The 26,020-nt window shown below is 33.6% G+C and overlaps 1 protein-coding gene and 1 pseudogene across 1 annotated transcript in view; one reads left to right on the plus strand and one right to left on the minus strand.

Annotated features, from left to right (window-relative positions):
- Positions 1–26,020, minus strand: part of LOC128163007 (pyridoxal phosphate phosphatase PHOSPHO2-like) — a 178,333-nt pseudogene that overhangs the window by 60,513 nt on the left and 91,800 nt on the right.
- The window catches only part of LOC128162328 (uncharacterized), a gene marked incomplete at its 3' end in the record, with an annotated part of 151,666 nt that overhangs the window by 41,467 nt on the left and 84,179 nt on the right, over positions 1–26,020 (plus strand). The window contains 3 exon segments of the mRNA XM_052825474.1: positions 5,707–6,781; positions 6,813–7,219; positions 9,648–9,667. Coding sequence (XP_052681434.1) covers positions 5,707–6,781; positions 6,813–7,219; positions 9,648–9,667 — 1,502 coding nt within the window.

Raw genomic sequence — 26,020 nt, forward strand, 5'->3', positions numbered from 1 at the left:
ATGTTAAAATATTAATATTATTATTGTTTTCTCCTATTAGCATTAACAGTTTTAAAAAGTAGGGCAGTTGTTATTTAATGAAAATGGACAGTGAAATAGATTCATCCAATATTTTCTATTACAGCAAAAATACACGCGTTATGATTTTTTTCTTAGCGGGGGGTATCTACTGTGAGCAAGCTCACAGTCCCTCTAGTTTAAGGTTTGTTTTGTCAAAAAAGAGAAAAGTATATTTTTCTGGTAATGTCAGGGTTGGGATATTGTCAAATTATCTTCCCCAGGGACAGTCAAAAACTCAGGGTAAGGGGGAAAGCTGGTCATAGGCCACAGTCAAATACTCAGCCAGGGTAAGGGGGAAAGCCAATCATTGGCCACAGTCAAATACTCAGCCAGGGTAAGGGGGAAAGCCAGTCATAAGGCACAGTCAAATACTCAGCCAGGGTAAGGGGGAAGCCAGTCATAGGCCACAGTCAAATACTCAACCAGGGTAAGGGGGGAAGCCAGTCATAGGCCACAGTCAAATACTCAGCCAGGGTGGGGGAAAAGCTAGTCATAGACCATCAGCAAATTGTCAAGTGACCTCAAATATAATTGATGTGTTCCTATTTTTTAACATATTTGATAATTCGGTGAAAGTAAGAAGAAAACAGTACATGTATGAGAGAGTAAATATTGAGAGAGAGAGAAAGAGAGAGATAGAGAGAGAGAGAGAGCGAGAGAGAGAATTTGTTTCTGTAAAAAACAATGCTTCTGAATACATTACAACAAAATTTTTACATCTATGTTTTAGTACTAAATCTTGTCAGAAGTGATAATATGTGCTAAAGTCCAAACACTGTTTCACTGCAAGTTTGCCATAGTAACTAAATAAATAAAGAAAAAGAGCAAATGTACATGTCAGAAATAGAGAGTAAATGTGAGTAGAGATAGTGTGAGAGAGAGAAAGACACTTGTTACATGTTTAGCAGAGAATATATCTCATTCCTTCTTCCATAATTTTTCAGTTTAACTCTATGCTTGTTTTTCTCTCTCTCTCTCTCTCTCTTTCTCTCCTTTTGCTTCCCTATATATACTAGTATATTTGTGTTTGTCTGCATGTGCGTGTCTCTCTCTCTATCTCTATCTCTCTCTCCTTTGAGAAAGCAGAAAAACTTTGAGAAAGAGGGATTATAGGGTTGTCTATGAAAATTGAAGTAGAAGTAAGAAATAAAAAATAAAAGGGGTCTGAGGGTCTATTTTATAGCTTAATTGTGTTTGAAATGCAACAATAGCCAGGTACTTATTTTAGGTCGGGGGTGGTCCTTAGAGTACTCTCAGAAACAATGCTGCTGGGATAGAGAATGAAAAAAGGAATGAGATAGCATGAGTTCAGGCTTAGGCAGGAAAAGTATGAGAGATATACAGAGAGAGAGAGGGAGAAAGAGAGAGAGAGAGAGAGAGAGAGAGAGAGAGAGAGAGAGAGAGAGAGAGAGAGAGAGACCAATGTCATAGAGAGTGGGTACATGTTTAGCAGTCTCTCAATCCCTTTTCCCATTTGTTCTCTCTCTCTCTCTCTCTCTCTCTCTCTTTCTCTCTTTTACTCCCTCTATCTAATGTCAATCATATTTTGGGCCATTTATTTAACAAGTTGAGTGTCTCTGTAACCAGAGCTATATTGATAAATCATTATTTATTTGAATTATTATTAGGGCCCCGCAAGGATTTGCGGGTGCCCTATAATAATCACTCTGTCTGTCTGTCTTTCTGTCTGTCCGTCTGTCACTCTTCCGTCCACAAATTTTCTGTTTTTGTCTAATAACCTTTTTTAATGGTTGCCCAATCAAGTTCAAATTTGCTAGGTAGTTCAGTAGGCAGAAATACATATTTTGATGCTAAGTTTGGTTCTCTATGTCTTCTGGTTTGGAGCTGGGGTGGTGGGGTAGATTCCTTAACTATGCATAAGAATGAATGGGCAAAGAGAGATAACTGCTGCGAATGTTACCATCCCTCTATAATTGGAAGGCTGTGCAATATTTGTCCTTTGGGATTAATTAACCTTCCACAGGAAGAAAATCCTAAGCTTTATCTTTATCTGTCACATTGAGATTAATTACTGCACTGCCTGTGTCTGCAAATGAACTTTGTTTTGAAGTTAAGGTCAATTTTGAATGATGTGTACACAGCAAAATGTGCCACATACGTTTCACATACGTTAAACATGTGTGATACGTATGTGACCTCACGTACTTTTAACGTTGTTTAAGTACCACGTGTGTTTAACATATGTTAATGAACATATGTGAAACGTATGTTGCACGTGTGTTAGACATACGTAATACATTCCATACGTTTTACATATGTGGATCCAACGTACGTTTTTTTCACATGAATTACATACATATCACATGTAAATTGCTTAAAATTAAATTACTTGAATATTTTTAATTTTTCAGTTCATTTTTGATATACTTCATCTTGTTGCTTGAATCACTTCAACTGATTACTCAGTAACTTCAGTGGATCTTTGGAAACATTCATTTTGCATTTCCAGCTACTTGTTAATCTAAAATTAGAGTTACAGAAAAAAGACAGTTTCGAGATTAAAAATGAATTTAATTCCTTGAATGGTTACATTTAGATTTATATTTTTGTCATTCTTTTGTGCTTTAATAGTTCCTGAAAAAAACCAAAGAATTTAACATTAAATTTCATTTTATGATAAAGTAAAATTTACAAATGCCTCGGTTGCTTTTTTATTCAAAAATATTGTTAAAGAATAACAGGATCCATTCAGATTTTACTGCAAATACAACATGAAGAAAGTTTACAATTGTTTATAATTTTTTTCTTTTGTTTGCAAGCTCTCAGAGAGAGAGAGAGAGAGAGAGAGAGAGAGAGAGAGAGAGAGAGAGAGAGAGAGAAGGCGTGGGGACAAAAGACAAAATAGAAGGTCAATCACAATTGTTAATTTGACAACATAATTTTTTACCTCTAATATATTCATCCTGATTTTTGCCAACCTCCAACTTCTTCCTTTTTAATGTTTTCCCATGACAATGCTTGTTTGAACGTCTTCATAAAAAAAATATACAAACTTTAGTACATACAATCATTTAAATACATGATTAAAAATATAATTTATACATGTAAGGGGGGTGACTGGATGCATGCCTGTATTAATCCTTATCTAAATTGAATTACCTTAACATGTCTCTAAATTAGCAACCACATTGCAACTGTCTTTGAACTTTGCGAAGAACTTTTGGATCCTGGATCATTCATTACAAAATCTTCAGGTTACATCATAACAGATCTTTGAAACTTCTGTATTATATCCATTTGCTACAAATTATGTAGGTGTCATGCAACAGATTATCATTAATGATCCTGAACACCCAGTGACTTCTACTTTTTATGAAGTATGTCATAGAAATCCATACCTTTGATTTATTGAATAGGTTGGGTTTGTATGGAAAAAAAATTTCCCAGCGGTGTTGATGACCGTTAAAAAATGTTTAAATTGTGAAATGCAATGGTATGTGTACTTACATTATGATTTTATCAATTCAAAGAGACATCTGTCATTGACTGTAGCTAGTTGATGTCCTCTTCCAGGGATATGTCAAGCAGCCAATGCATGCCTATAATTACCATGCAATAAGAATACAACTTAATAGAGGCAATTTAGTAATCATTTCACTTAGTTGCTATAGAAGACCTACTCGTTACTTTGCATAGGCTTTGCTCTAGTTTTTCTCTACTTTCAATATTTCAGTTTTCAAATGCGTCTTATCCAAGATCGACATATATTTTATGGGTTTTAATAAGTATTGATTCCTCTAAATCAACTAAACCAAATAGCTGCTTAGTTGTAGCTCTCTGGGGAAACATCATTTTTATCGTCATTATTTCAACCAGAATTTTCCCGGAGAACACAGTTACAGCTCCGTGCTACATGTTTACTTTTTTGCCATCGAATATTGTACGATATGATTTTCAAATGTAAGTGCCTGACAATCATTACCTCTGCTAAATTCATCCTGCACTGGCTGCAGTTCGATCTTCTGCCTCCGTGACGTAAAAATGTGACGTATATTTTGTCATCGAAAAAACTAAAACGGATTTCGTATTAATTCCGGATTCGTTATCGAATTAATTTTATGAAAACACGTGGCTTCTGTTAATGAAACAACTTTATTTATGCATAACTACATATAAAATTTTAACCAATAAACATGCACAGTAGCAAGGCTTTTCTTCACACATGTTCACATGCATTTATTTCAGAGACAAGAGTGTTTACCCGGGGGGAGGGATCCGAGGCATATTTGCGATAATTTTACTGTGTAAATTTCATAGACTTTCATTTTCGGGGGAAGGGGGGGGGGGGTTGCGACCCCTCAGATCCCCCCTCCCCTTAGATCCGCGCATGCAGATAATTTTAATGTCAAGTTATTCAAATGCATGCCTTCACACATATGTAAAACATATATTATTAACGCACGTGTAACTTATGGTTTTTAGAACTCATGTTAACCATGTGTTTATAAACATATGTGGAACATGTGGTTGAGATCTACATATGTAAAACATATGGTTCACATACGTTTAACATATGTAAAATCTAACGTATGTTAAACATATGTGATGTTAAACGTATGTTATCACACGTATGTTAGCCATGCGTTTCTCAACATATGTGTAACGTACGGTTTGACTTCACATGTGTGTCACGTATGTTTAACGTATGTTGTACATGTGTTAAGTTCAAACATATGTGAAACGTATGTGGCACAATTAGCTGTGTAGTATTGTGTACATTCTTTGAAATATGGATTTAAAATATAATATTCATACTTGATTTTGGTTAAAATACCGTACACAATGATTTATGATAATTTTATTGAATTCTAAAATCAAGATATATATTAAGATATCCCTTCTCACTATTTTATTTTTTAATTATTTATTTTATTTTGTTCTGCCTTAATGCTGTTAATTTTAACAGGTAATCAGATAACACCATTCTGTCATTTCTGAAAAAAAAACTTATTGTAAATTTAGAAGAAAAGGATAAGAGAGCAGAACAATTAATCCCCTGGGATTAATTATCTTGCCTGCTGCAGAAAATGTAGAGGCTTATCTCTATCTGTTATATTAAGTTTGATGAACACCTTTGTCTGCAACTGATGTTTGTTTCGAAGTTGAGGTCAACCCTGGGTGATATTATGTATTTGCATTCACTGAAGGCTTGCATTTTATAAAACACCTGTTTAAATCTTTTTTAAATACACATTTAATTTAGTTTTTTTTATAAGACATGAGATTATCCCTGTTTTATGCAGATACAAGGTTACTATTTAGAGTTTTGGGACATTCAGGAATTATCTGGAAATTTTAAAAATACAGTTCTTACTTATAATTTTCATATTTTTTTACCACCTTATATATATAGCAGTTCTTTACATATTATGCCGGGCATTTATTTGTCAGCAGTGTTAATATAAAGAGGATGGAATTCAAAGGTTTTTTTCACTTCTCTATATCAATTGTCATAGCGGGGCCCTTCTTGACTGGTCAGTTTTCTAGTTATCTTTATAGGAATGGTATATTATTACATTAAAGAAACATGTTTTAAATGAAAAAAATTCATTTATAATTTGATATTGATATGTGGAAAGGATGTGGTTGACTTCATTTAAGGCACTTTATTTTTTTATTGAACAGGTTGTGATTTTGAGACCTAGTCCCTCCACACAATGGAAACAGCAAGCACTCCATGTAAAGTACATCGGTGTTCTAAGTGTCCGGGGGACACAGAGTACTATTGTGTATCGTGTCCATGTGATCTGTGTCCCCAGTGTAAAGAGAACCATGTAAAAGATCTCCAAACAAAAGACCATGATGTTGTGTCATACCGTGATAAACTCAACTACATGTACATCCCAACACAAGAGATCTGTGTGAGACATCCTAGCCATGTCTATATAAAATACTGTGAACCGTGTCAAGATCCTGTCTGTTACCATTGCACACAGCATAGAAATCACCGACAATTAGTTATTACAACATCCTATAACACAAAGCGACAACAACACAGAGGAACCATTCACACCATCAGAAGTGAGGCTCTCTTTTACAGACCTGTTCTCCTGCCACGAATCAAAACTGATTTCAAAACCTGTCGCACAGAATTCTCCCTCTATCAATCAGAGATGTTAACAAAGGCCCAGACACTGAAGAATCTCATTGACTATATACAAAACGATTTCATGTGTAATTTGTCCTGTGACTTTGATTTTAAACACAGATGTTTAAAACAGCAGAAAGAAATGATCAGACATATTGTCAGCCTACAGAGATATGTATACATATATGAACAGAGGAGAGTAATCAGACCGCTACAATTCCTCTCCTCCATAAAGGCAGCCCTCCCTCAGATACATCCTACACTCCACACCAGCCAGCTCTCCATGACTGAGTCACTCAACAAGGAGGATGTGATGGAGTCACTAAGTGCCATCCAAATCACAGAAGGAGGAAACCGACGCTTAGGAATCCAGTGTCTGCTGAAACTGACGTCTGTTCCTGAGTTCCATTAATCACTCACAGTGATAGGTGTCGGTCGTTGTTTGCAAATTTCCTGTGTGACATCAGACCGGGTCTGGGTCAGTGATAGAAACAATCTCATCTTGACAGACACAACAGGTGTCCTTCTACATCATGTGGAGGATTTATGTAGTGATTTATATGGAGGATTACACACAATAAACAGTGAGAGTGAACTGATTTATATAGATAGGTATTATAACATGGAGACCACGGTGTATGTACGACAACACAGGACGGGAACTGTATAGTAGACCTGACTATATAACAGAGAACAACAACGGGGATGTCGTGGTGTCTGACTTTGGGTCTTATGCCGTAGTGGTGACAGAGCGTGGAGGAAGACATCGTTTCTCCTACACAGGACCTACATCAGGATCACGATTAGGGCCACGTGGAATCTGTACTGACGCGCTGTCATACATCCTGGTGTGTGATATTATAACCAAAACAGTACAGATGTTGGACAAGGACGGTCAGTTCCTGTCACATCTACTGACAAAATCACAAGAGATGGGTGAACCATGGAGCCTGAGTTATGATGTCAACACTCACCGTCTCTGGGTCGGATCATGGTACAACAACATGGTGTGTGTCTACAGGTATATCACCAGACAGGACGCTCTGACAGGTAAGTTTGAGGTTTTATCACTCACATTAATTAGATATAGATAACTAAGACACACAGCCTGTGTTAATTTTCAGTCAATAAGATAAATGTAATTGATTTGTTTACCATGGGACAGAGGATATCTTCTCATTCCAATGCTGCATGGGATGAAACGATGGTAAACATACATGTACGTTTAAGCTGGATAAGTTGATATTTACATTTTTTATTTACCTTTGTTTATTTATGTTTTTTATCTTCATATTTTGATTAAAGTACGTAATTTTTTTATTTAAAAGGTAGGGTATAAATGTTCAAATCGTGCTAATAATGTAACTTTCCCCATAGAGGCGAAATAAAGGATACTGAATTATTATGACATTAATTTCAATTAAATTTTATCAAATTATGTTGAAGTAGGTGAAAACACCAATTTTTTTTTTCTGTGTCAGCAGTGACATTTTTATGAGGTTTCTAACTTTCTTTTTCGCATGATATGATAAGTGATCAGTTTTTTGTCAGGTTTGAATATTGCATGATATAGATATGATATTTAGATATGTTTCTTCTTGTATATATTGCATGATAACATTGATTTTAAGATGCCTCACAGAACCTTGAAATATTTTCTTAAATCAGCAGAATTTTACTTGACTATGATAGATATATAAATAGAAGTATTTAAGTCAAATAGAAAAAAAGTGCGATTTTGGATGAAAAATTACATTTTCGAAAATTTAATTTAGTAAACATGAACAAAAGCTCCAGGTGGATTCGAACTCATGATCTGCGGTTCAGAACCCCAATACTTTAACCACTGAGTTACGATGATATACAACCTAATCGAACGACATTACAGTTTATCGCCATCTTGTGACGTAGTGTCTTAAAAAGTATAAGTAAAAATGTAATGAAATGTACATTGTGAATATGTGTACTTGTGCAAATATTGATAAAAATTTAACTTTGTATTATAGACAATGTCATGGAGTCGAGTAATTTGGAAGGAAAAGGACATAGAGGTGGAAGAAGTTATTCCTTCCAGCTGGATTGCAGGAAACAAAGTTCTTTGGCCACCCGTGCCAAATGCTGGGGCAAAGAAAGCTATACGACAACAATGGACCCCTGAGCAAAAGTGGACCAGTTTTGGATTGGTCAGAATAAAAATGTCTTCTGGTTAGTATTAAATGATAAATTGATAATGCTCATACTTATGAATGCATATGGTAAAGGGCAATTGAAAATGAATTTACACTTGATTGTGGACATCAAGTTTAATATTTTACTATACTTTGAATTTTTGTTTTTGCATTATGTCTATTTTACTGATATATGCACTTACATATTACTATTTCGATGACCCAGATTGATACATAGTAGGCAATTAAAAAAGGAAAGGGCACCGCTAAGCGGAGCATCCCCTCATGAAACATTTTGGTGTAAGGGTTTTTCCTTTTTATCTTGCCCGTAAGCTAAAGGAGACGCACACACATGCACACAGCAGCAATACTATATCCCCTTGTAACAAGTTGCATGAGGGGATAAAAAAAATTCTTATGTATTTTAAACTTCAGATGAGAAAAAAGATTGTGATATCGCAAACATCACAACATGTGACGAGTCTGAGGAGACTTGATCAGACATATTGTCTGAGGAGACTTCAGGTGATGAGGTTCCACTGGGGAAGAGGATTTCCAAAAAGAAATCTTTTGGAACAGAGTTCGTCACAGGTATTATTATAAAAAATTATTTTCATTTAGGTAAAAGCTTACATCTTTTTGCATTCATTTAATTTTTTAATGCTTCAAAAATGTTCCAGTAACAATTAAAATACTCTTTTAATGACAATTGCTTCTGATAATGTTTTATTTAATTATTCTACAGGAAGTACGCTAGAAACAGATAGTTCCAAAACCAGCTGTAATAATCCAGTCCTTCCTGCGCCACCACAACCTCCAAAGAGGTCGAGTTCTAAAACACAGAAATCAAGTGGTACATTGCATTTATCATTCTTGATCATTACTTCCTCATCGTGATATGTTTTCCATTTATATATTTTTTTAGAAATATTATTTGCAAGTCATTGGTAAAAGATTTCTAGCAAGTTATATTATTGTTTATTTTATGCTAGTCTGTAAATCTTGACTATTCATTTTATACATGACCCCTGATTTAGAATAGAATCATTTATCACAAAAGAAAAATTTTATAAATAAAAAAATATTAAAGTTTGAATCCTATTAATAATCTATTCCAATGGCATTGTAGGGGTAGCAAATCAAAGAAAGGCACCTCAAAGGATTTCTTCTTCAAAGAGTCCCTCACCAGCCAGATCCTCTAGATCCAGGGAAAACAGTCGTCGTCAAACATTCTCGCAGTTGAGCAGATCCAGATCTAGATCGAGAGGAAACAGTCGTCGTCAAATATTCTCGCCGTTGAGCAGATCTAGATCTAGATCCAGAGGAAACAGTCGTTTTCAATCATTCTCGCAGTTGAGCAGATCCAGATCTAGATCCAGGGGACAAAGTCGTCGTCAACCATTCTCACAGTTGAGCAGATCTAGATCTAGATCCAGAGAAAACAGATTTGGCCAATACTCAAGTTCCAGAGAAAATAATCGTCGTCAATGCTCAAATTCCAGCAGAAACAGTCAACGCAAAACATTATCATAGTTGAGCAGATCTAGATCTAGATCCAGAGAAAACAGTCATCGTCCATCCTCCAGATCCAGAGAAAACAGTCGTTATAGAACGACCTCACAGTTGAGCAGATCCACCTCCATCTCTGCATATCCAATGTCGGAAGAAAGTAAGTGTCCCAGAGACTAGAGTAAACATTGCATATATCCTACTTCATTTTTTGTATTTTCTTAATTGCTGTGTTAATATCCAAATGTATAGACTATAGTTTAACATTTTTTCATTTTCAGGATTTCAAAGACGGGTTATATACCTATTAACAGAAATTCGCGACAATGTTAAAAAGGGAAATCCCTTTAACAGCATTGTTCAAAGTGGATCGGATGATAACACACTGGACCAAAATTTAACACTTGAAGACTTCAAGGATTTTGACTTGTCGTTGAATGTCAAAAAGGATTATGACATTTGTGTAAGTTAGATTAATAGAAAACTTAATTTTTTAAGTTATTATTAGAAGTCAATACTGTCTTTTATTAATATTTTAATTATATATAATATACATTACATTTGCATGTGTACTACATTTTTAAAATGTTGATACTTTTAATCATACCCAGTAGAGCTTAATTTTTTATATTTTTTTTAACTAGAAAAGTATTGTTGCACAAATTGGTGGAAATGACTACAAGGACCACATAAAAAAGGCCATGCAAAGGTAACATTTGCACTGTGCTTGAGTTTTCAATGATCAAGTTTAGTTAGTAGTTATAGTGTTGAGGTCTAATTTGTGCCCAGTAATGTAGAGTACCAATGAAATGTTATTTAATTTTCATTGCACTTGATTATTGTTTTAATTCACAAAACACTGATTTTGATATATATGTATTTATTATTTGTAGGTGTATGACGAACAGAGTAATGTCATATATGAATATCTATGGGAAGAAAAACAAATATGCAATTGGAGGGTCAAATTACTTCAAATTAGTCAAAGGTAAATACTAATTAAGTGATCATATTGGTTTTAAACAGTATATATGTACAAAGTTTCTTTTTTTTATAATGAAACATCTTTTTATCTTTTTGCTGCAATGAATGAATAAAAATTTTATTTGGATATATATATATATATATATATATATATATATATATATATATATATATATATATATATATATATATATATATATATATATATATATACTCATGCTTTTTGTAGAAGTCATGATGAGAAATTACAATATCACAGAAAACCATGTGGTTGAAGCCACGGCGAATTATTTGAAGTGGGCTCCAGAAAGGAAGGACGGTGGTTGCCGGAAAAAATGACTCTATGATAGAACTTTTTTTTTAGAGATGAAATTTCTAATTAATCACAATTATGAATAGAATTAAAATTATTTAAATTTAAACCAGGGATTTATTCTTTATTTAATACATGGTCCATTATTATCATTAAAAACATGTATTATTTATGTAACTAAAAGCCCCCTCTCCTCTTCCAAAAAAAATAAGTGAATAAATGTTGAATCTACAGTTTTTCAACAAATAATCAACGTTGATTATCAATGTTTATTCAACGTTTAAACTTCAACGTTGAAACAAATTTTCAAAATCTAACATAAAATAAACGTTGAATCAACATAGAAAGTCAACGTTGATTCAAGGTTTATTCAATGTTGTGTGCCTGCTGGGTATTAGTCTTGGCTAGATACATCTCTGATTAAAATATTTAATTTGTTAAAGAATGCGCTCTATGTTTTCGGAAGGAAATACTGCTTGAAAACAAGCTGTTTTACGCCAAAAATGCAAAAATGGCGGGAAAAGGTTGTCTTTACAATGTCATCTTTCTAAATTGTGGGCACTTGAACCAAAATGAATATTATGTAAACACATCACATACATATCTGTATTAAGAAAACAAAGAATGATAGTAAAATGATGATGTTCATTTAGGGGGGCCATTTTAGGCCCTTATCATATATAGTCCTTTGTAGTAAACTAACAATCGTTACGCAAACATGGCGTTGTTTCCTTTATATACAATTCTTGAAAAACATTATGATATAAACTTGCATGCACACGCTATCAATGATAGTAAGACTACGAATATTTAAGAAACTGTGTTACCGTTAGTATTCTAATCAAAGTTTGCCGAATCTTCCTGGAATTAAACATAGGTTGTACATTTACTTTGCATAAAAACTTTCTTCACGGTTACTCATTATTGTGAAACATTCTTTACCTTAGGAAGAAATTGTCCGCCATTGTTTTATTTTTCCACTAAGCATCCGCCTCCGTTGCCTTTCCTTTTCACTACAGTGATCATTTGTTCGCATTTCAAAATGTTTAATGCCCTACGTATTCTCGGACTCCATGCTAGGAAATTAAGTTGGTTAGCTACGTCATTCTTATACATGTACATGTTGTCCACGGCGCACTGCCAAAGAAATTTTCACAATCGTTCTTTAAATCCATTATATTGAATATACATGTAATTTTTATATTCAGACATTAATAAAGAACTATATATGATAAGACTTAAATTTTGCCCCCATAATTCGCCATTTTTTGAGTGTTTCGGGTACAATGAAATGTTAACTAATTTTTTAGAAGAGTTGTAATAAAATATATATTTTTCATCTATTTATATGATTTATTTGCACTCACTGGCAGTATATAACGTCAGAAGTGACGCCATTTCAATAATTTAATCAAAATCAGCCGAAAATTGACATTTTTCTTATCTATTTACGAATGGGAAATATAGAGCGCATGCTTGAACAAGGAAAAAATTTTTGTCACTTATTAGTCTTGGCTAGATACATCTCTGATTAAAATATTTTATTTGTTCAAGAATGCGATCTATGTTTTCAGAAGGAAAAACTGCTTGAAAACAAGCTGTTTTACGCTAAAAATGCAAAAATATCTGGAAAAGGTTGTCTTTACAATGTCATATTTCTAAATTGATGGCACTTGAACCAAAATGAATATTATGTAAACACGTCACACACTTATCTGTACTAAGAAAACAAAGAATGATAGTAAAATGATGATGTTCATTTTAGGGGGCCATTTTAGGCCCTTATCATATATAATCCTTTGTTTGCAAGTTCATAACTAATGATTATTTCTTCATCGGCACCATTTATAATTTTCTCAACTCTCTCTCTCTCTCTCTCTCTCTCTCTCTCTCTCTCTCTCTCTCTCTCTCTCTCTCTCTCTCTCTCTCTCTCTCTCTCAAGTCACGAGCGGCAACTCCGCCCAGCTACGATCTAATTGGACAAAGGTCAGTCAAAACATTACGTAGAAACTTTTTCTGGAGTTAACCCATATTAAACGCGAATGCTGAAAAAAAACGTACCCAGGAGAAAACGTACCCAGGAGAAAACGTACCCTATGGAAATAATAGATAATGGTTTTCATAGATATTCTTAAATGAAATAAAATAAAATATACAATGAACATTTGTATCATTTGTTGCTATATTTTTTTAATGCATAGTCACCATGGTCACGTACTTAAATTATTAAGACAATAATTTGTAACATACACATACACGAACATGGCCTGAGCAGTTTAATTAGTCGACAATTATTCCACCATAACGTTTTTATTGCAATCTCATTTGGAGAACTAAATGATGAGTATCTCACGAAGTCGATATCGCGCGTTTTTTAAAACAATTTTTTGAAAATTATCTATAAAACAAAGTTGCTTAATAAACCCAAGTCCAAGTCTTTTAAATATTTGTTTGATTCATATATATGGAAACTACTACGAGATGTAACATTGAACAGTCAATTTGCTTCCGACGCCACTGACATGTATAATGTGTGGAAAGTGGATATTTCTACCTCCTGCGCGGGGAGGCAATACATAATATTACATAACAATAACTCCTCAGGTATTAAATTGATTATCACTATAATTAAAATCAGGGGGTCTCGCATGGAGAAACTTAAATCGGTAAGGCTACCGATAAATGGATAATTAGAAGAAATAGACTGATAACACTTTATGACAGGTCATTATTTTAAATTGTACTAAAATAAAAGTTGCTACAATTATTATAAATATATCATTCATAAAATGAATATATTTCTATACATCTATGCATTGAAATATGCATTAAAGTAGCATTCGAAAATTATTTAAAATGTCCAAATTATAAACTTTAAAAGTCTTTTAAAGTAATATGTTTTACGGTGCTACCGTTCTGGCAAGCGCATGAAGAACTACACATACCTTGCATCATTGTCAACCTAGTGTTATTAAGGTATCAACGAACGTCAAAGATTATTTCTCTACAATAAGTATGCCGGGGCAAATGTTCTAATTTCAATGGTCATGATACATACAGCGCAACCCTACCCCTACCCCTCTCCCGAGAGAAAGAGAGAGAGAGAGAGAGAGAGAGAGAGAGAGAGAGAGAGAGAGAGAGTGTGTGTGTGTGTGTGTGTGTGTGTGTGTGTGTGTGTGTGTGTGTGTGTGTGTGTGTGTGTGTGTGTGTGTGTGTGTGTGTGTGTGTGTGTGTGTGTGTGTGTGTGTGTGTGTGTGTGTGTGTGATTTGTTCCTTTTTGTAGGTGTGCGTGTAATTTCCCACTTTTAAATTTAATGGTTTGACTATATGCAATATTTACATAAATTTTTAACTGTTTATTTTTTCTCTTTATTCCTTTTTATTTAGTTCAATATATCTAATTGTTTATTTCCTCCCTACTGCTATAACGTTACTCAAAATTATATAACCTGCGATATAATGAGAAGAGAGTATACTTACCTGCCTACTGTACATGCATGCACAATTTGCTTAAAAATGAATCGATATGACAGTAAAGTATGGCTCTTGCCAGTATATATTTAAATAATCTCTATATAAAAAAAAAACCAAATCATATGAGACAGGTATCGCAATCTATACTGAAATAGCTAGTACACGCATAACAGATGTTTGATCCACCTTTAAATTTATCGCGGGAAATATAGCGCGAGAGCACGTCATCCATAACTTTGTTCGTCTTTGTTTACGTATCTCGACTCAATACGAAGGTATGGAAGCAACTAACAAATCTCTTGAGTCTCGCCAAAGCATATGCAGTACTCTAAACGTGTCTTCAAACCTTAAGACACCGTAAATTATGAGTTAAAAGTCGGCCATTTTTGGCATAGCACCACGGGTGAAAACATTACTGGCGTGCGGCCAGTTCTCGCCGAGTACCATTTCTCGCCAGTACATTGTGACGTCATGTTTCGTCTATAATTTCATGTGTTGATAAAATGACGTCATAATGTACTGGCGAGAAATAGTAATCGGCGAGAACTGGTCGCACGCCAGTAGAGAGCATTATGGGACGTAGACAAAAAAAATTGTTTGATGAACTGTTGGTTTAGCTTGTTCTTTTTCCCGCGCACACTGGTTCTTAGAGCTCGCTTCGCTCGCTATTAAATTAAATTCATTTATCTATGAAATGCTTACATTTCCGTATATTTATTATGCAAAATAGTATTTAAAAGTATTAAAAACTATTAAGTAGTATAATTATGATTTTCATATGGTACGTTTTCTGGAGAAAATGTACCCTAGAGATTGGATACGTTTTCTCCTGGGTACGTTTTTTCTTGGATACGTTTTCTCCTGATACCTTAAACGTTTCAATGTACTTCGCTATATTTCTAACATTAGCGCTTTTCAGTACTTTGATTTTTATATCGCAGAGGCTAGCGCAGCAGTAGTAACACATTTTCAAATCCTGGATTTGTGTCTGAGATTTTTTTTTAATCTAAATATTTTTTAAACTCTTTATATTTAACTTTATACAATGCTTACAAATTCACGAGCAGTGTTTTTTCGGGCTTCTAATATTTCGCGTCATTAGTCAAACTCGCATGGAGACAGGTGATGTAGATTGTCGTCGCAGATCGTCTGATTCATGAGAATGTAAGAGTTTTCTATGTTTCGCTGTCTTTCTCCGTGTTTTTCTGGGTATTTATTTTATTTAGATATCAGTGTACTTCATTTAAAGTGACTGCTTTATTTTGGCCTCGAAGTTTGTGGAATTACCGTTACCGGGCAACAGAACAAAGCAGTAGACATGTTAGCCATTACATGTATCAATTTATTAACAGTGTGCAAACTGAACAAATAAACTTTTAAAATGATACCACAAACTACGGGAAGTCAGAAATCGAGAGGATGTAGATAAATCGTATATTTCCTCTTTTTTGTAAAATCTACTTTCGTTTTGGGTGTCGCAAAATGAGTTAAGGTATATAATAGACAGGCATAACCTACATCCACTTCTCTTTGCAAGCCCTCATATTAACGTGTAATTGTCGAAACTGAAGACGGTCTATTTCGACTCAAGTTTCCATGAATTTTCTTAACAGACCAGGGGCGTATATATACTAACGGTATAGGCAACTTCTACATTCGCCATGTTTACTTACCAAACTATCACACGAGCCTTAAAGGGGCATGGTCACGATTTAATTCAAAAATTATTTTTTCGATTTTAATGTTTACAATGCTTCAGTAAGGCATTTTTAATAGGCAACCAAAATTTGATTGTCATTTGTTGAGTTGTTAGCGAGTTACAGAGCTTACAATTCTTTGCTATGTAAACAAAGCCTTTGTTTACATTTTGAATGTTGAAGTGAAAATTCCAGTTTTAGACCTCAAATAAATGTGTTAATCATTAGTAACTGTTTTTTTATGCTTAAAATGAATAAAAAGAAGACAAATCAGCTTGAAAAAGATTTTTTTACTGGTATATTGAACCTATGTAAACAAAAGCAGGACACAAGCCTTGTTTACATGACCAAGAATTGTGAGCCATGTATCTTGCTTAAAACTCATCGACTGACACCCAAATTTCATTTGATCAGTAAATAATAAAAACAGAAACAAAAAATTTGACCAAAATCGTGACATTGCCCCTTTAACAAGTTTTTAAAATTCGTTATTTTTTTAAGAGATTTTTACATTTCCTCTAAAACTTGATAAAAAGGATAGCTTTTTCACACATTTTAATCGTATGTAGTGAATTAATTTAGATATAAAGAAAATAAACATCGATCTTTACGTAATCCTCAAAATGGGGCAAAAACTCTATAGTCGAAAAAAAAAAAAGGGAAAATATTGTTTTGATTCATTTTTCTTATAATTTAAAGAGGTATAAAGAATAGTTTTACAGTTTAAGAAAAATGGTTTGAATAATTAATTAACAGATTAAAAAAATAATTGTGTCATATAAAAAAAAATCATTTTAATCTTTCTAGCATTCTATAGTAATCAATGTATGTTTAATGTTGAAAAAAAGATGTATAGCATAAAGAGATGGTTTAAAAGGGAAGAAATACCACTTTGTAATATTGTGACTCACTATTTGTTTGCACAATGTAAGATTCAGTTGATTTAGTAACAATTTCAGCATTATTGTATGTATTGTTTTAAATATGTTTCCAATTTTATCAGAAACACACACATTTAATCTGCGCTGACGGAGATGTGATACAAGAACTGTAAACCGAGAATGTAAGAGTTGAGAAAATTATTTGTTAGTTAAAGTTTTCAATTAATAAAAGATGTCAGGATTTTCATAGTTAGGTTGATGTACTTTCGAAAGGTTACAAATAGTTAACATTAATTTGAACTTATAACATTTATAAAGCAAACAATGCATTAATGTTTGTGACATATATATTATGATATATTGTTTACCTTTTAGGTGTTTTATCCTCAATCAAGGTAGAAATAACTAATCCAGTTTTGGAAATACATTTATAACTGTGGTAAAGTATGAACATTTATTTCCAATTGTTATACAACAGTAATTAATTCAGCTATTAAATCTCTCATTTTTCCCAACTAATGGTATAAGTTGGATAAATTGATTGATATCTGTATACATTATGTTTAAACTGTGATTTAGATAAGAAGTAACTTTCTCTGACACTTGTATAGATCTAGTAACTTTTTAATCAGCTGATCCCTCTCTTTTCTTTCATTAATAGTATAAATTGATGAATTGATCATGGATTAGTAGTTTAAATACAAATCTAAAGGTTGATTGACCTAAGTTTCTGGGACACTACTGCTTTTAATTAAACACAGTCTCACTAATCAAGCCAAGTGAAAAGGGGAATAACTGAATTTTAACAAGAAAGGAGTTGTTCCCCTTTTCACATAAACTTAAAATATCTTAAATATAATTGATATGTTCCTATTTTTGAGCATATTTGATAATTAGGTGAGAGTAAGGAGAGGAACAGTACATGTATGAGAGTAAATATTGAGAGAGAGAGAGAGAGAGAGAGAGAGAGAGAGAGAGAGAGAGAGAGAGATAGAATAATTTTATGGAAAAAACAATGCTTCTGAATACACTACAACAAAATTATCGATTATTTTCTAGTACTAAGTCTTGTCAGTAGTGATTATATGTGCTAAGGTCCAAACACTGTTTCACTGCCAGTTTATCATAGAAACTCATAGAGTTATATAAATTCAACTCCCAATTAGAAAGCAAAAGTTTCTGTTAAGCAGGGTAAATGGGAAAGATAAATAGAGGAAGAGAAAGAATGAGAGAACAAGGGTACATGTTTAACAGAGAAAGTCAAAAAGAGGGAGAGAGTGACCAAAAGTAGATATATAGCAGAGAAAAGTCTTATAGATCGAGAAAGAATTAAAGAGAAAGACCAAATGTCAGAAAAAGAGAGTAAATGTTAGTAGAGAGAGAGAGAGAGAGAGAGAGAGAGAGAGAGAGAGAGAGAGAGAGAGAGAGAGAGAGAGAGAGAGAGAGAGAGAGAGACTGGTTGCATGTTTAGCAGAGCATATATCTTATTCCCTCTTCCATAATTTTTCAGTTTAAGATGTATGCTTGTTCTCTCTCTCTCTCTCTTTTTTTCTCTCTCTCTCTTTCTCTCTCTCTCCTTTTGCTTCTATATATATACTGTAAAATCATAGAATCATTTAAATTCAAGGAGGCCAATTTTCGTGGGTTGTGAATTTTTTTATTATTCATGGGGATGTAATTTCGTTGATGTGCCAGTTTTCAGTTTCAGTAACAAAGATAACTTTTTCTAAATTTGTTTTCGTTGAGGATGTAAATTCGTGGGGAAGGGCTACCCAAGAATACCACGAAAATTGAGCCACCATGAATTTTAATGATTCTACAGTATTTGTTTTCCCTTGGACTGAAATGTCACACTTTCATTGGTTTAAATTAGCACGTAATTGCCTTATATATCTCTATATTTGTTCGGTGAGAAATAATATTAGGCAACATGGCCGTCATTGACCGACGCTTCGCTTACTCATTTCGACATTTCATAGTATTTAATACATAAACCGCATACCGTAAGTTCTTAAAGTATTTGGAGTAGTTGCCCTTTGAAATTCTTTAAAATTAGAGTAGTTGCCCTTCGAATATTGACGTCACATTGTTTTGTCTGAAGCAGAACAAAATGGCGGCGTCGAAATTTCCTCGAATCTCCGCAGAGGAAAGGAAGAAAACATTTAAAATTAAATAGCAGCAAAACTTTGTAAGTAAACATGGAAGAAGCAAAGATTTTAAAAGACTATTGAAAGGTGAGATTGAATATTTTGAAGAGTTTAAATGAGTTAAAATGGAAGAGACGTTAGGCATCTTGTACATGGCTTTGCGTAGATCAACGCTATTTGTGAATAAATATGTCGCTTGATAGTCCTCGGGAAAACAAAACACTTATTAGGTTAGTTACTGACTCACTACGGAAATATATTGGGTTCATCAATCTCATAGACGGCTCGGCTTTCCCTTGCCATCTATGAGATTAATTAACCGAATGTATTTCCGTAGTGAGTCAGTAACTAACCTAATAAGTAATAATATGACTGCCGTCATGAGAAAAGGGCTATATCTTTTGACGTCACAATGCTCAGAAAACGACGTCAAAGAAGCTGCATTGTAAACGCGTTTTTTAATTTTCTGTTTTTAGGTTTTTTTTCTGCGTCTGTGTTGTGTTTTTTTAATAACTAAAGTCTGGCCTTTTGTTTATACCACGATTAATATTTTTTCAGTCAAATATTACATGTTGATTTAAAAAATAAACATTTTATTAATGAAATATACACATATATTGTCAATATCTACACATTTCGAGCGCGTTTTATTCTACACAAGTTGATGCTGAGATATAAAAAAAAATGCTGCTTTTGCATCCGCTATGAAACTTAAACACCAAATTTTCCATTCTAGTGTGTGATGAAAATATGCTATTATTTGAAAATACCCTTTTTTTAAATCATCGTTGAAAAGCAAAGGCCCGTCTCGCATACACTTACTCATTGCGTATAACTGAATGCGAGACTTGTCGTTGATTTCCGATGATGTGTTATAAAGTATTCTGGACAAAATTGTACAACTTTTGTTTGTATGAGCAATATATTTACGAATTATTTAAGTTTAAAAAAAACCCACTGCATACTCGTTGTTGTTAAGAGAGGTTGAGACATACCGAATCGATGCAGAGCAGTATTTTTTAAAATCTAACAATTATCTGCAATATATGTACGAATTTTTAAAGTTTAAAAAAAAACAACACTGCATACTCGTTGTTGATAAGAGAGGCTTGGACATACCGAATCGATGCAGAGCAGTATTTTTCAAATCTAACAATTACCTGCGCCGTAATTACTGTGAAACAATACAAATCAAATATTTCAAATCATAAGCATGAAAGTTTACCTTAAGATAGACGATTCCACACCTTTAAAATTAGTCGTAAGGAACACGAAAGATGCGGATATGTCTCAATAATAGTGCTACTGCCAACATACAAAATAATTCTCGCATAATTCTATTATTACTAAAGAATTTGCGATGACATTTTGAAATTATTTAACGAATTGAAACGCATTTAACTAACGGATTCGAAGAGTTCGAGAAATATTTTGACAGCGTGAAAATCTACTCCGATATATCGCATTTGACTTCATGAAAAAATCAATATGAAAGTATATACCTGTACAAATTTATTATACCCGCACTTTCTAAAGAAAGTTCGGGTATATTGTTGTTACCCTGTTCCGTCTGTCCGTCCGTCCGTCTGTCACGTTTTACTTTCTCAAACTGCTCTTACATCTTATAAACCAGCAAACTCAACCCTTGGAGTTTGATTTTGGGTATCATGTTGTTTTGTAAAAAGGTTTTAAAAATTCTCTGTTAGTCCTGGGGGTCAAATAATTGGTAAAAAATGACGTTTTTTTCACAAAAAACCTTCTTCCTCGAACCCTCCTACATTTTCAATAGTAGACAAATCATCTCTTGGAATATGTTTTAGGGTATCCTATAGATGCGCAATAAAGTTTTGGAATTTTCAATTTTGTCCTGGGGGTCATTTAATGGCTGTAAAATGACGTTTTGTTTTTGTTTTATTTTACAAAAGAACTGGTTTCAAAAACGTATTTTTTTTTTTGCAGTAGCCAAATCATCTTCTAGAATATGATTGGGGGTGTCATATTGAAGTGTGATCAGGTTCCAGAATTTTTTTCATTATTAAGGGGATCAGTGGGCAACAAAAAATTACGGGTTTTTTTTTTGCAAAAAAAGTATTAAAAAAAAGTATATCTCTTTTGTTAGGTATGGTAGAGAAAGACTTTATCATGGATATGATAGGACATCTTAAGACATTTTAAAATGTAGTCCCTTGGCTCTTTCTTTTAAATACTTATAGAGTTATTTCCCCTATTTATGGAAAGCTTGTTATCGCTACCATAAGAGATAGAAATATGGAACTTTTACCATTGTCCTCAGTACACTTAGAGGGTTCTTCAATCTATTCATACCGAAAGGATATGAGGCCCCCTTATAGCAGTTATTGCCCCTGAAAGTATTGAAACTTCCATATTCAATTGGGTTAGCCAGGTATCACATCAAGTCCTGTGGTTACTCAAGTGGAACTTGTTTTTACAGTCAACCCATTCATTTTGTACAGACAGCTAGCCTCCAGAACACTCTCTTCAATTGTTAGGTTGACTGTTTATATGATTGTGTAAAGAATATTCACTTGACTCACTTTTGTTCATAGTAAGTGGAAAAAAATTCAGAAAATTAATTTAATAAATGTTTACAATATATATAATATGGAATTCTTAAAGAAATGGCTTGAAAATAAAAAAAAATCTCTTTAAAAATCATTTATCGTTTCAAGGCTTTGTGGTTTTCCCATTTTATAGTACAACATGAATCATAGGTAAAGTAAATTTTTGTATACCTCATTGAGCAATCCAGCAATTCATTAAAAATATTAAGGTGAAAAGACCTCTAATTGTTCGAGAACAATTAGCCTACTAGTTTAATTTTGTATTTTGTTTGTAATAATTATAGAGACCATTATACTTTCTATGACATGAAATGTTAAGATTATTGATTAACTGAAAATTCAATGCAAACAGTTCAACCCCAAATTGCACATAAAGTGCTGCTCATGTGAATTATCATATGGGAAGGGATCTCATCCTTCAGTTATGAAAATTATAATTTTTAAATGTATTACAGGAGCTTGCATGTGGCCGTTCATTTTTAAATAAACTGGTACAAAACAGTGTTATTTAGGGGCAAACACTTGGTGCGGGTATTACTGTCTAATGACAGCATCTAGTTTGAACTTATTTGAGCAACATATTTTATTTTCTTGTGCAATTTAACAACCCAAATCCACATGTTGTGTGTACTTTTTTGAGCTATTTTACGTTAAAAAAAAACTCAGTTATAACATGTCTAAAAACTCACGGTTTTATAGCATTTTGTATGATTATATTCATCTCAAATCAGTTACGTATATGATCCAATATTAATTCCTTTATCTAGAAAAGGTTTGTAAATGCAGTCATTATACTACTATACTTTTGATATCAACTCGAAAATATTGCCGTTTTATAAATAAAGAATTCATGTTTATCGATAAAAATAAACACTACATGTGCGATGTTTACAATTCACATGCATGGACGTACAATTCATCTTCATGTTTCTCATCAAGAAGAAATTTCAACTATCATACTGTAGTCAATGTTTATGTGCGCTTGTTACAATGTACAGCAATTAAAAAAAATCCGAGAATCGTGATATTTCTTAAAACTTCGAAATACCGTATGCAACTGTATGCACTCTATAAACGACTATTATTTAATATTTTCATTTTTTTAATTGATAATCACTTGGCCGATATTTGAATCAATGAGAGAGAGGGATAAATTGAGAGAGAGAGAGAGAGAGAGAGAGAGAGAGAGAGAGAGGAAAAGGGAGAGGGAGAGAGAGAAAAGAAAAGAGAGAGAAAAAGAAAAGAGAGACAAGGGCAGATGTTAAGCAGAGAAAAGAAGAGAAAGAGAGAGAGAGAGAGAGAGAGAGAGAGAAAGAAAGTGAGAAACCAGTTCCATAGAAAGTGGGTACATGTTTAGGAGTCTCTCAATCCTTTTTCCCATTTGTTCTCTCATCCATTCATGAATGAATTAAGGAATGGGCAATAGGCTTAGCAAGAAAAGTCTGAGATATACAGAGAGAGAGAGAGAGAGAGAGAGAGAGAGAGAGAGAGAGAGAGAGAGAGAATGAAAGAGAGGAGACAAGGATCTATGTTAAGTCAGAAAGGGGGAGAGAAAGAGAGATTAAGTTTAGCAATGAAACTCTCTTTATCTCTCTCAGAGTAAGCAACTGTGTTAAAAGCAGAGAAATTTTGAGAAATAGGGATAGAGAATGAAAGAAGGAATGAAAAACATGAGTTCAAGCTAAACAAGAACATTCTAAGGGATATACAGAGAGAGAGAAAAGAGAATTCTCTCTCTCTCATAGAAAACAAGCATGTATAAAAGCAAAGAAATATTGAGAAAAGGATATAGAATGAAAGAAAGAATGAGAAATGAGGTAAGCAAGAACCGAGATATATACAGAGAAAAAGAGAGAAAGCAAATGAAAGTAGGAGACAAGGATATAAGTTAAGACAGAGAAAGAGAGATAGAGAGAGAGAGGGAGAACAAGAGGGAGAGATAAAGTTAAGCTATGAAACTCTCTTTCTCTCTCAGAGAAAGCAACCATGTAAAAAGCAGAGAAATTTTGAGAAAGAGGGATAAAGAATGAAAGAAGAAATGAGAAACATGAGATCAAGCTAAGCAAGAAAAAATCTGAGGGATATACAGAAAGAAAGAAAGAAAGAAAGAAAGAAAGAAATTCAAAGAAAAGAATAAAGGGTACATGTAAAGCCTCAGAGAGAGAGAATTCTTGTCTGGAAAATATGTTATAGAGAGTAAGAAATGGATAGATAGAGAGATAGAAAGAGAAAACAAGATTACATGTTTAACAGAGAAGGTCAAAGAGAATAAGAGAGAGTGCTCTCTTATTCTCTCTCCCTCTCTTTTTCAGAGAAAGAAAGCACGTATGAAAGCAGAAAAATATTGAGAAGGGATATAGTATACAATTATATAATGCTTGTGCAGTCGATAGATCCAAATATTTTTCCCGATGTGCAGGGAACATCCTAGTATGATCTATTGCCCGAGGCCAACGGCCGAGGGCAATAGATTATACTTAGCTGTTCCCTACACCAAGGGAAAAAAATCGGTTCTATTGACTGTTCAGGCATCAAATAATTGTTTTATTACCTAATCCCGTGTTTAGTATTTTGTGTTTACAATTATAAATTACAGAAGGTTTTCATACTATGAAGATAAATTTTAAGAACAATAGTAAAATAAATATAATAAAGTTATCTTTTAATCTTGTAGCCATTTCACTTTTTCTAAAATACGTTGCCGGTCCAATAGATTTCAGTCTATTGACCGGCGGTCTAATGGATCGCAGTCTATTGACCGGCGGTCCAATAGATCACTTTCAAATCTAAATACACATACAAAATAGACAAAAATATTTAATTTGTAATAAAACAACAAAATCCTATTGATTAGGTTATAAAATGAATAAAGAAATGAGAAATAAGCTGAGCAATACAAGTCCGAGATATATACAGAGAGAGAGAAAGATAGAAAATGAAAGAAAAGAAACAAGAGTACATCTTAAGCCTGAGAGAGAGAAAGAGAGAGAATTCTGTCTGGAAAATGTTCTAAATGGTGAGAAAAGGATAGAGAGATACAAAGAGAAAACAAGATAGCATGTTTTACAGAGAAGGTCAGAGAGAGAATTCTCTCTCTCTCTCTCTCTCTCTCTCTCTCTCTCTCTCTCTCATGTCAATCATATTTTGGGCAATTTCTTTATCAAGTTGAGTGTCTAAGTAACCAGAGCTATATTGATGAATCATTATTTATATGAATCATGATTATCTTGGTAGGAGTGATATATTATTACATTAAAGAAACATGTTTTAAATGAAAAAAATTCATATAAAATTTGATATTGATGTGTGGAAATAATGTGGTTGACTTCATTTAAAACACTTTATGTTTTTTAATTAAACAGGTTGTGATTTTGAAACCTAGTCCCTCTACACAATGGAAACAGCAAGCATTCCATGTAAAGTACATCAATGTTCTAAGTGTCTGGGGGACACAGAGTACTATTGTGTATCGTGTCCATGTGATCTGTGTCCCCAGTGTAAAGAGAACCATGTAAAAGATCTCCAAACAATAGACCATGATGTTGTGTCACACCGTGATAAAATCAACTATATCCCAACACAAGAGATCTGTGTGCGACATCCTAGCCATGTTTATATAAAGTACTGTGACCCGTGTCAAGTTCCTGTGTGTAATTCTTGTTTTGGACATAAATCTGATAGATTCCCAAATACTTCCTTTAGAAAAAGAAGGCACAAGTATACAAGTATACAAGTAGCATATCAATCAAAGCGACAACAACACAGAGGAACCATTCATACCATCAGAAGTGAGACTCTCTTTTACAGACCTGTTCTCCTGCCACGAATCAAAACTGATTGTAAAACCTGTCACACAGAATTCTCCCTCTATCAATCAGAGATGTTAACAAAGGCGCAGAAACTGAAGCATCTCATACAACTATATACAAAACGATTTCATGTGTAATGTGTTCTGTGACTTTGATTTCAAACACAGATGTTTAAAGCAGCAGAAAGAAATGATCAGACATATTGTTAGCCTACAGAGATATGTATACATATATGAACAGAGGAAAGTAATCAGACCACTACAATTCCTCTCCTCAATAAAGACAGC

The sequence above is a fragment of the Crassostrea angulata genome, chromosome 9 (assembly GCF_025612915.1).
Source record: "Crassostrea angulata isolate pt1a10 chromosome 9, ASM2561291v2, whole genome shotgun sequence".
In the NCBI taxonomy this organism is placed as follows: Eukaryota; Metazoa; Mollusca; class Bivalvia; order Ostreida; family Ostreidae; genus Magallana; species Magallana angulata.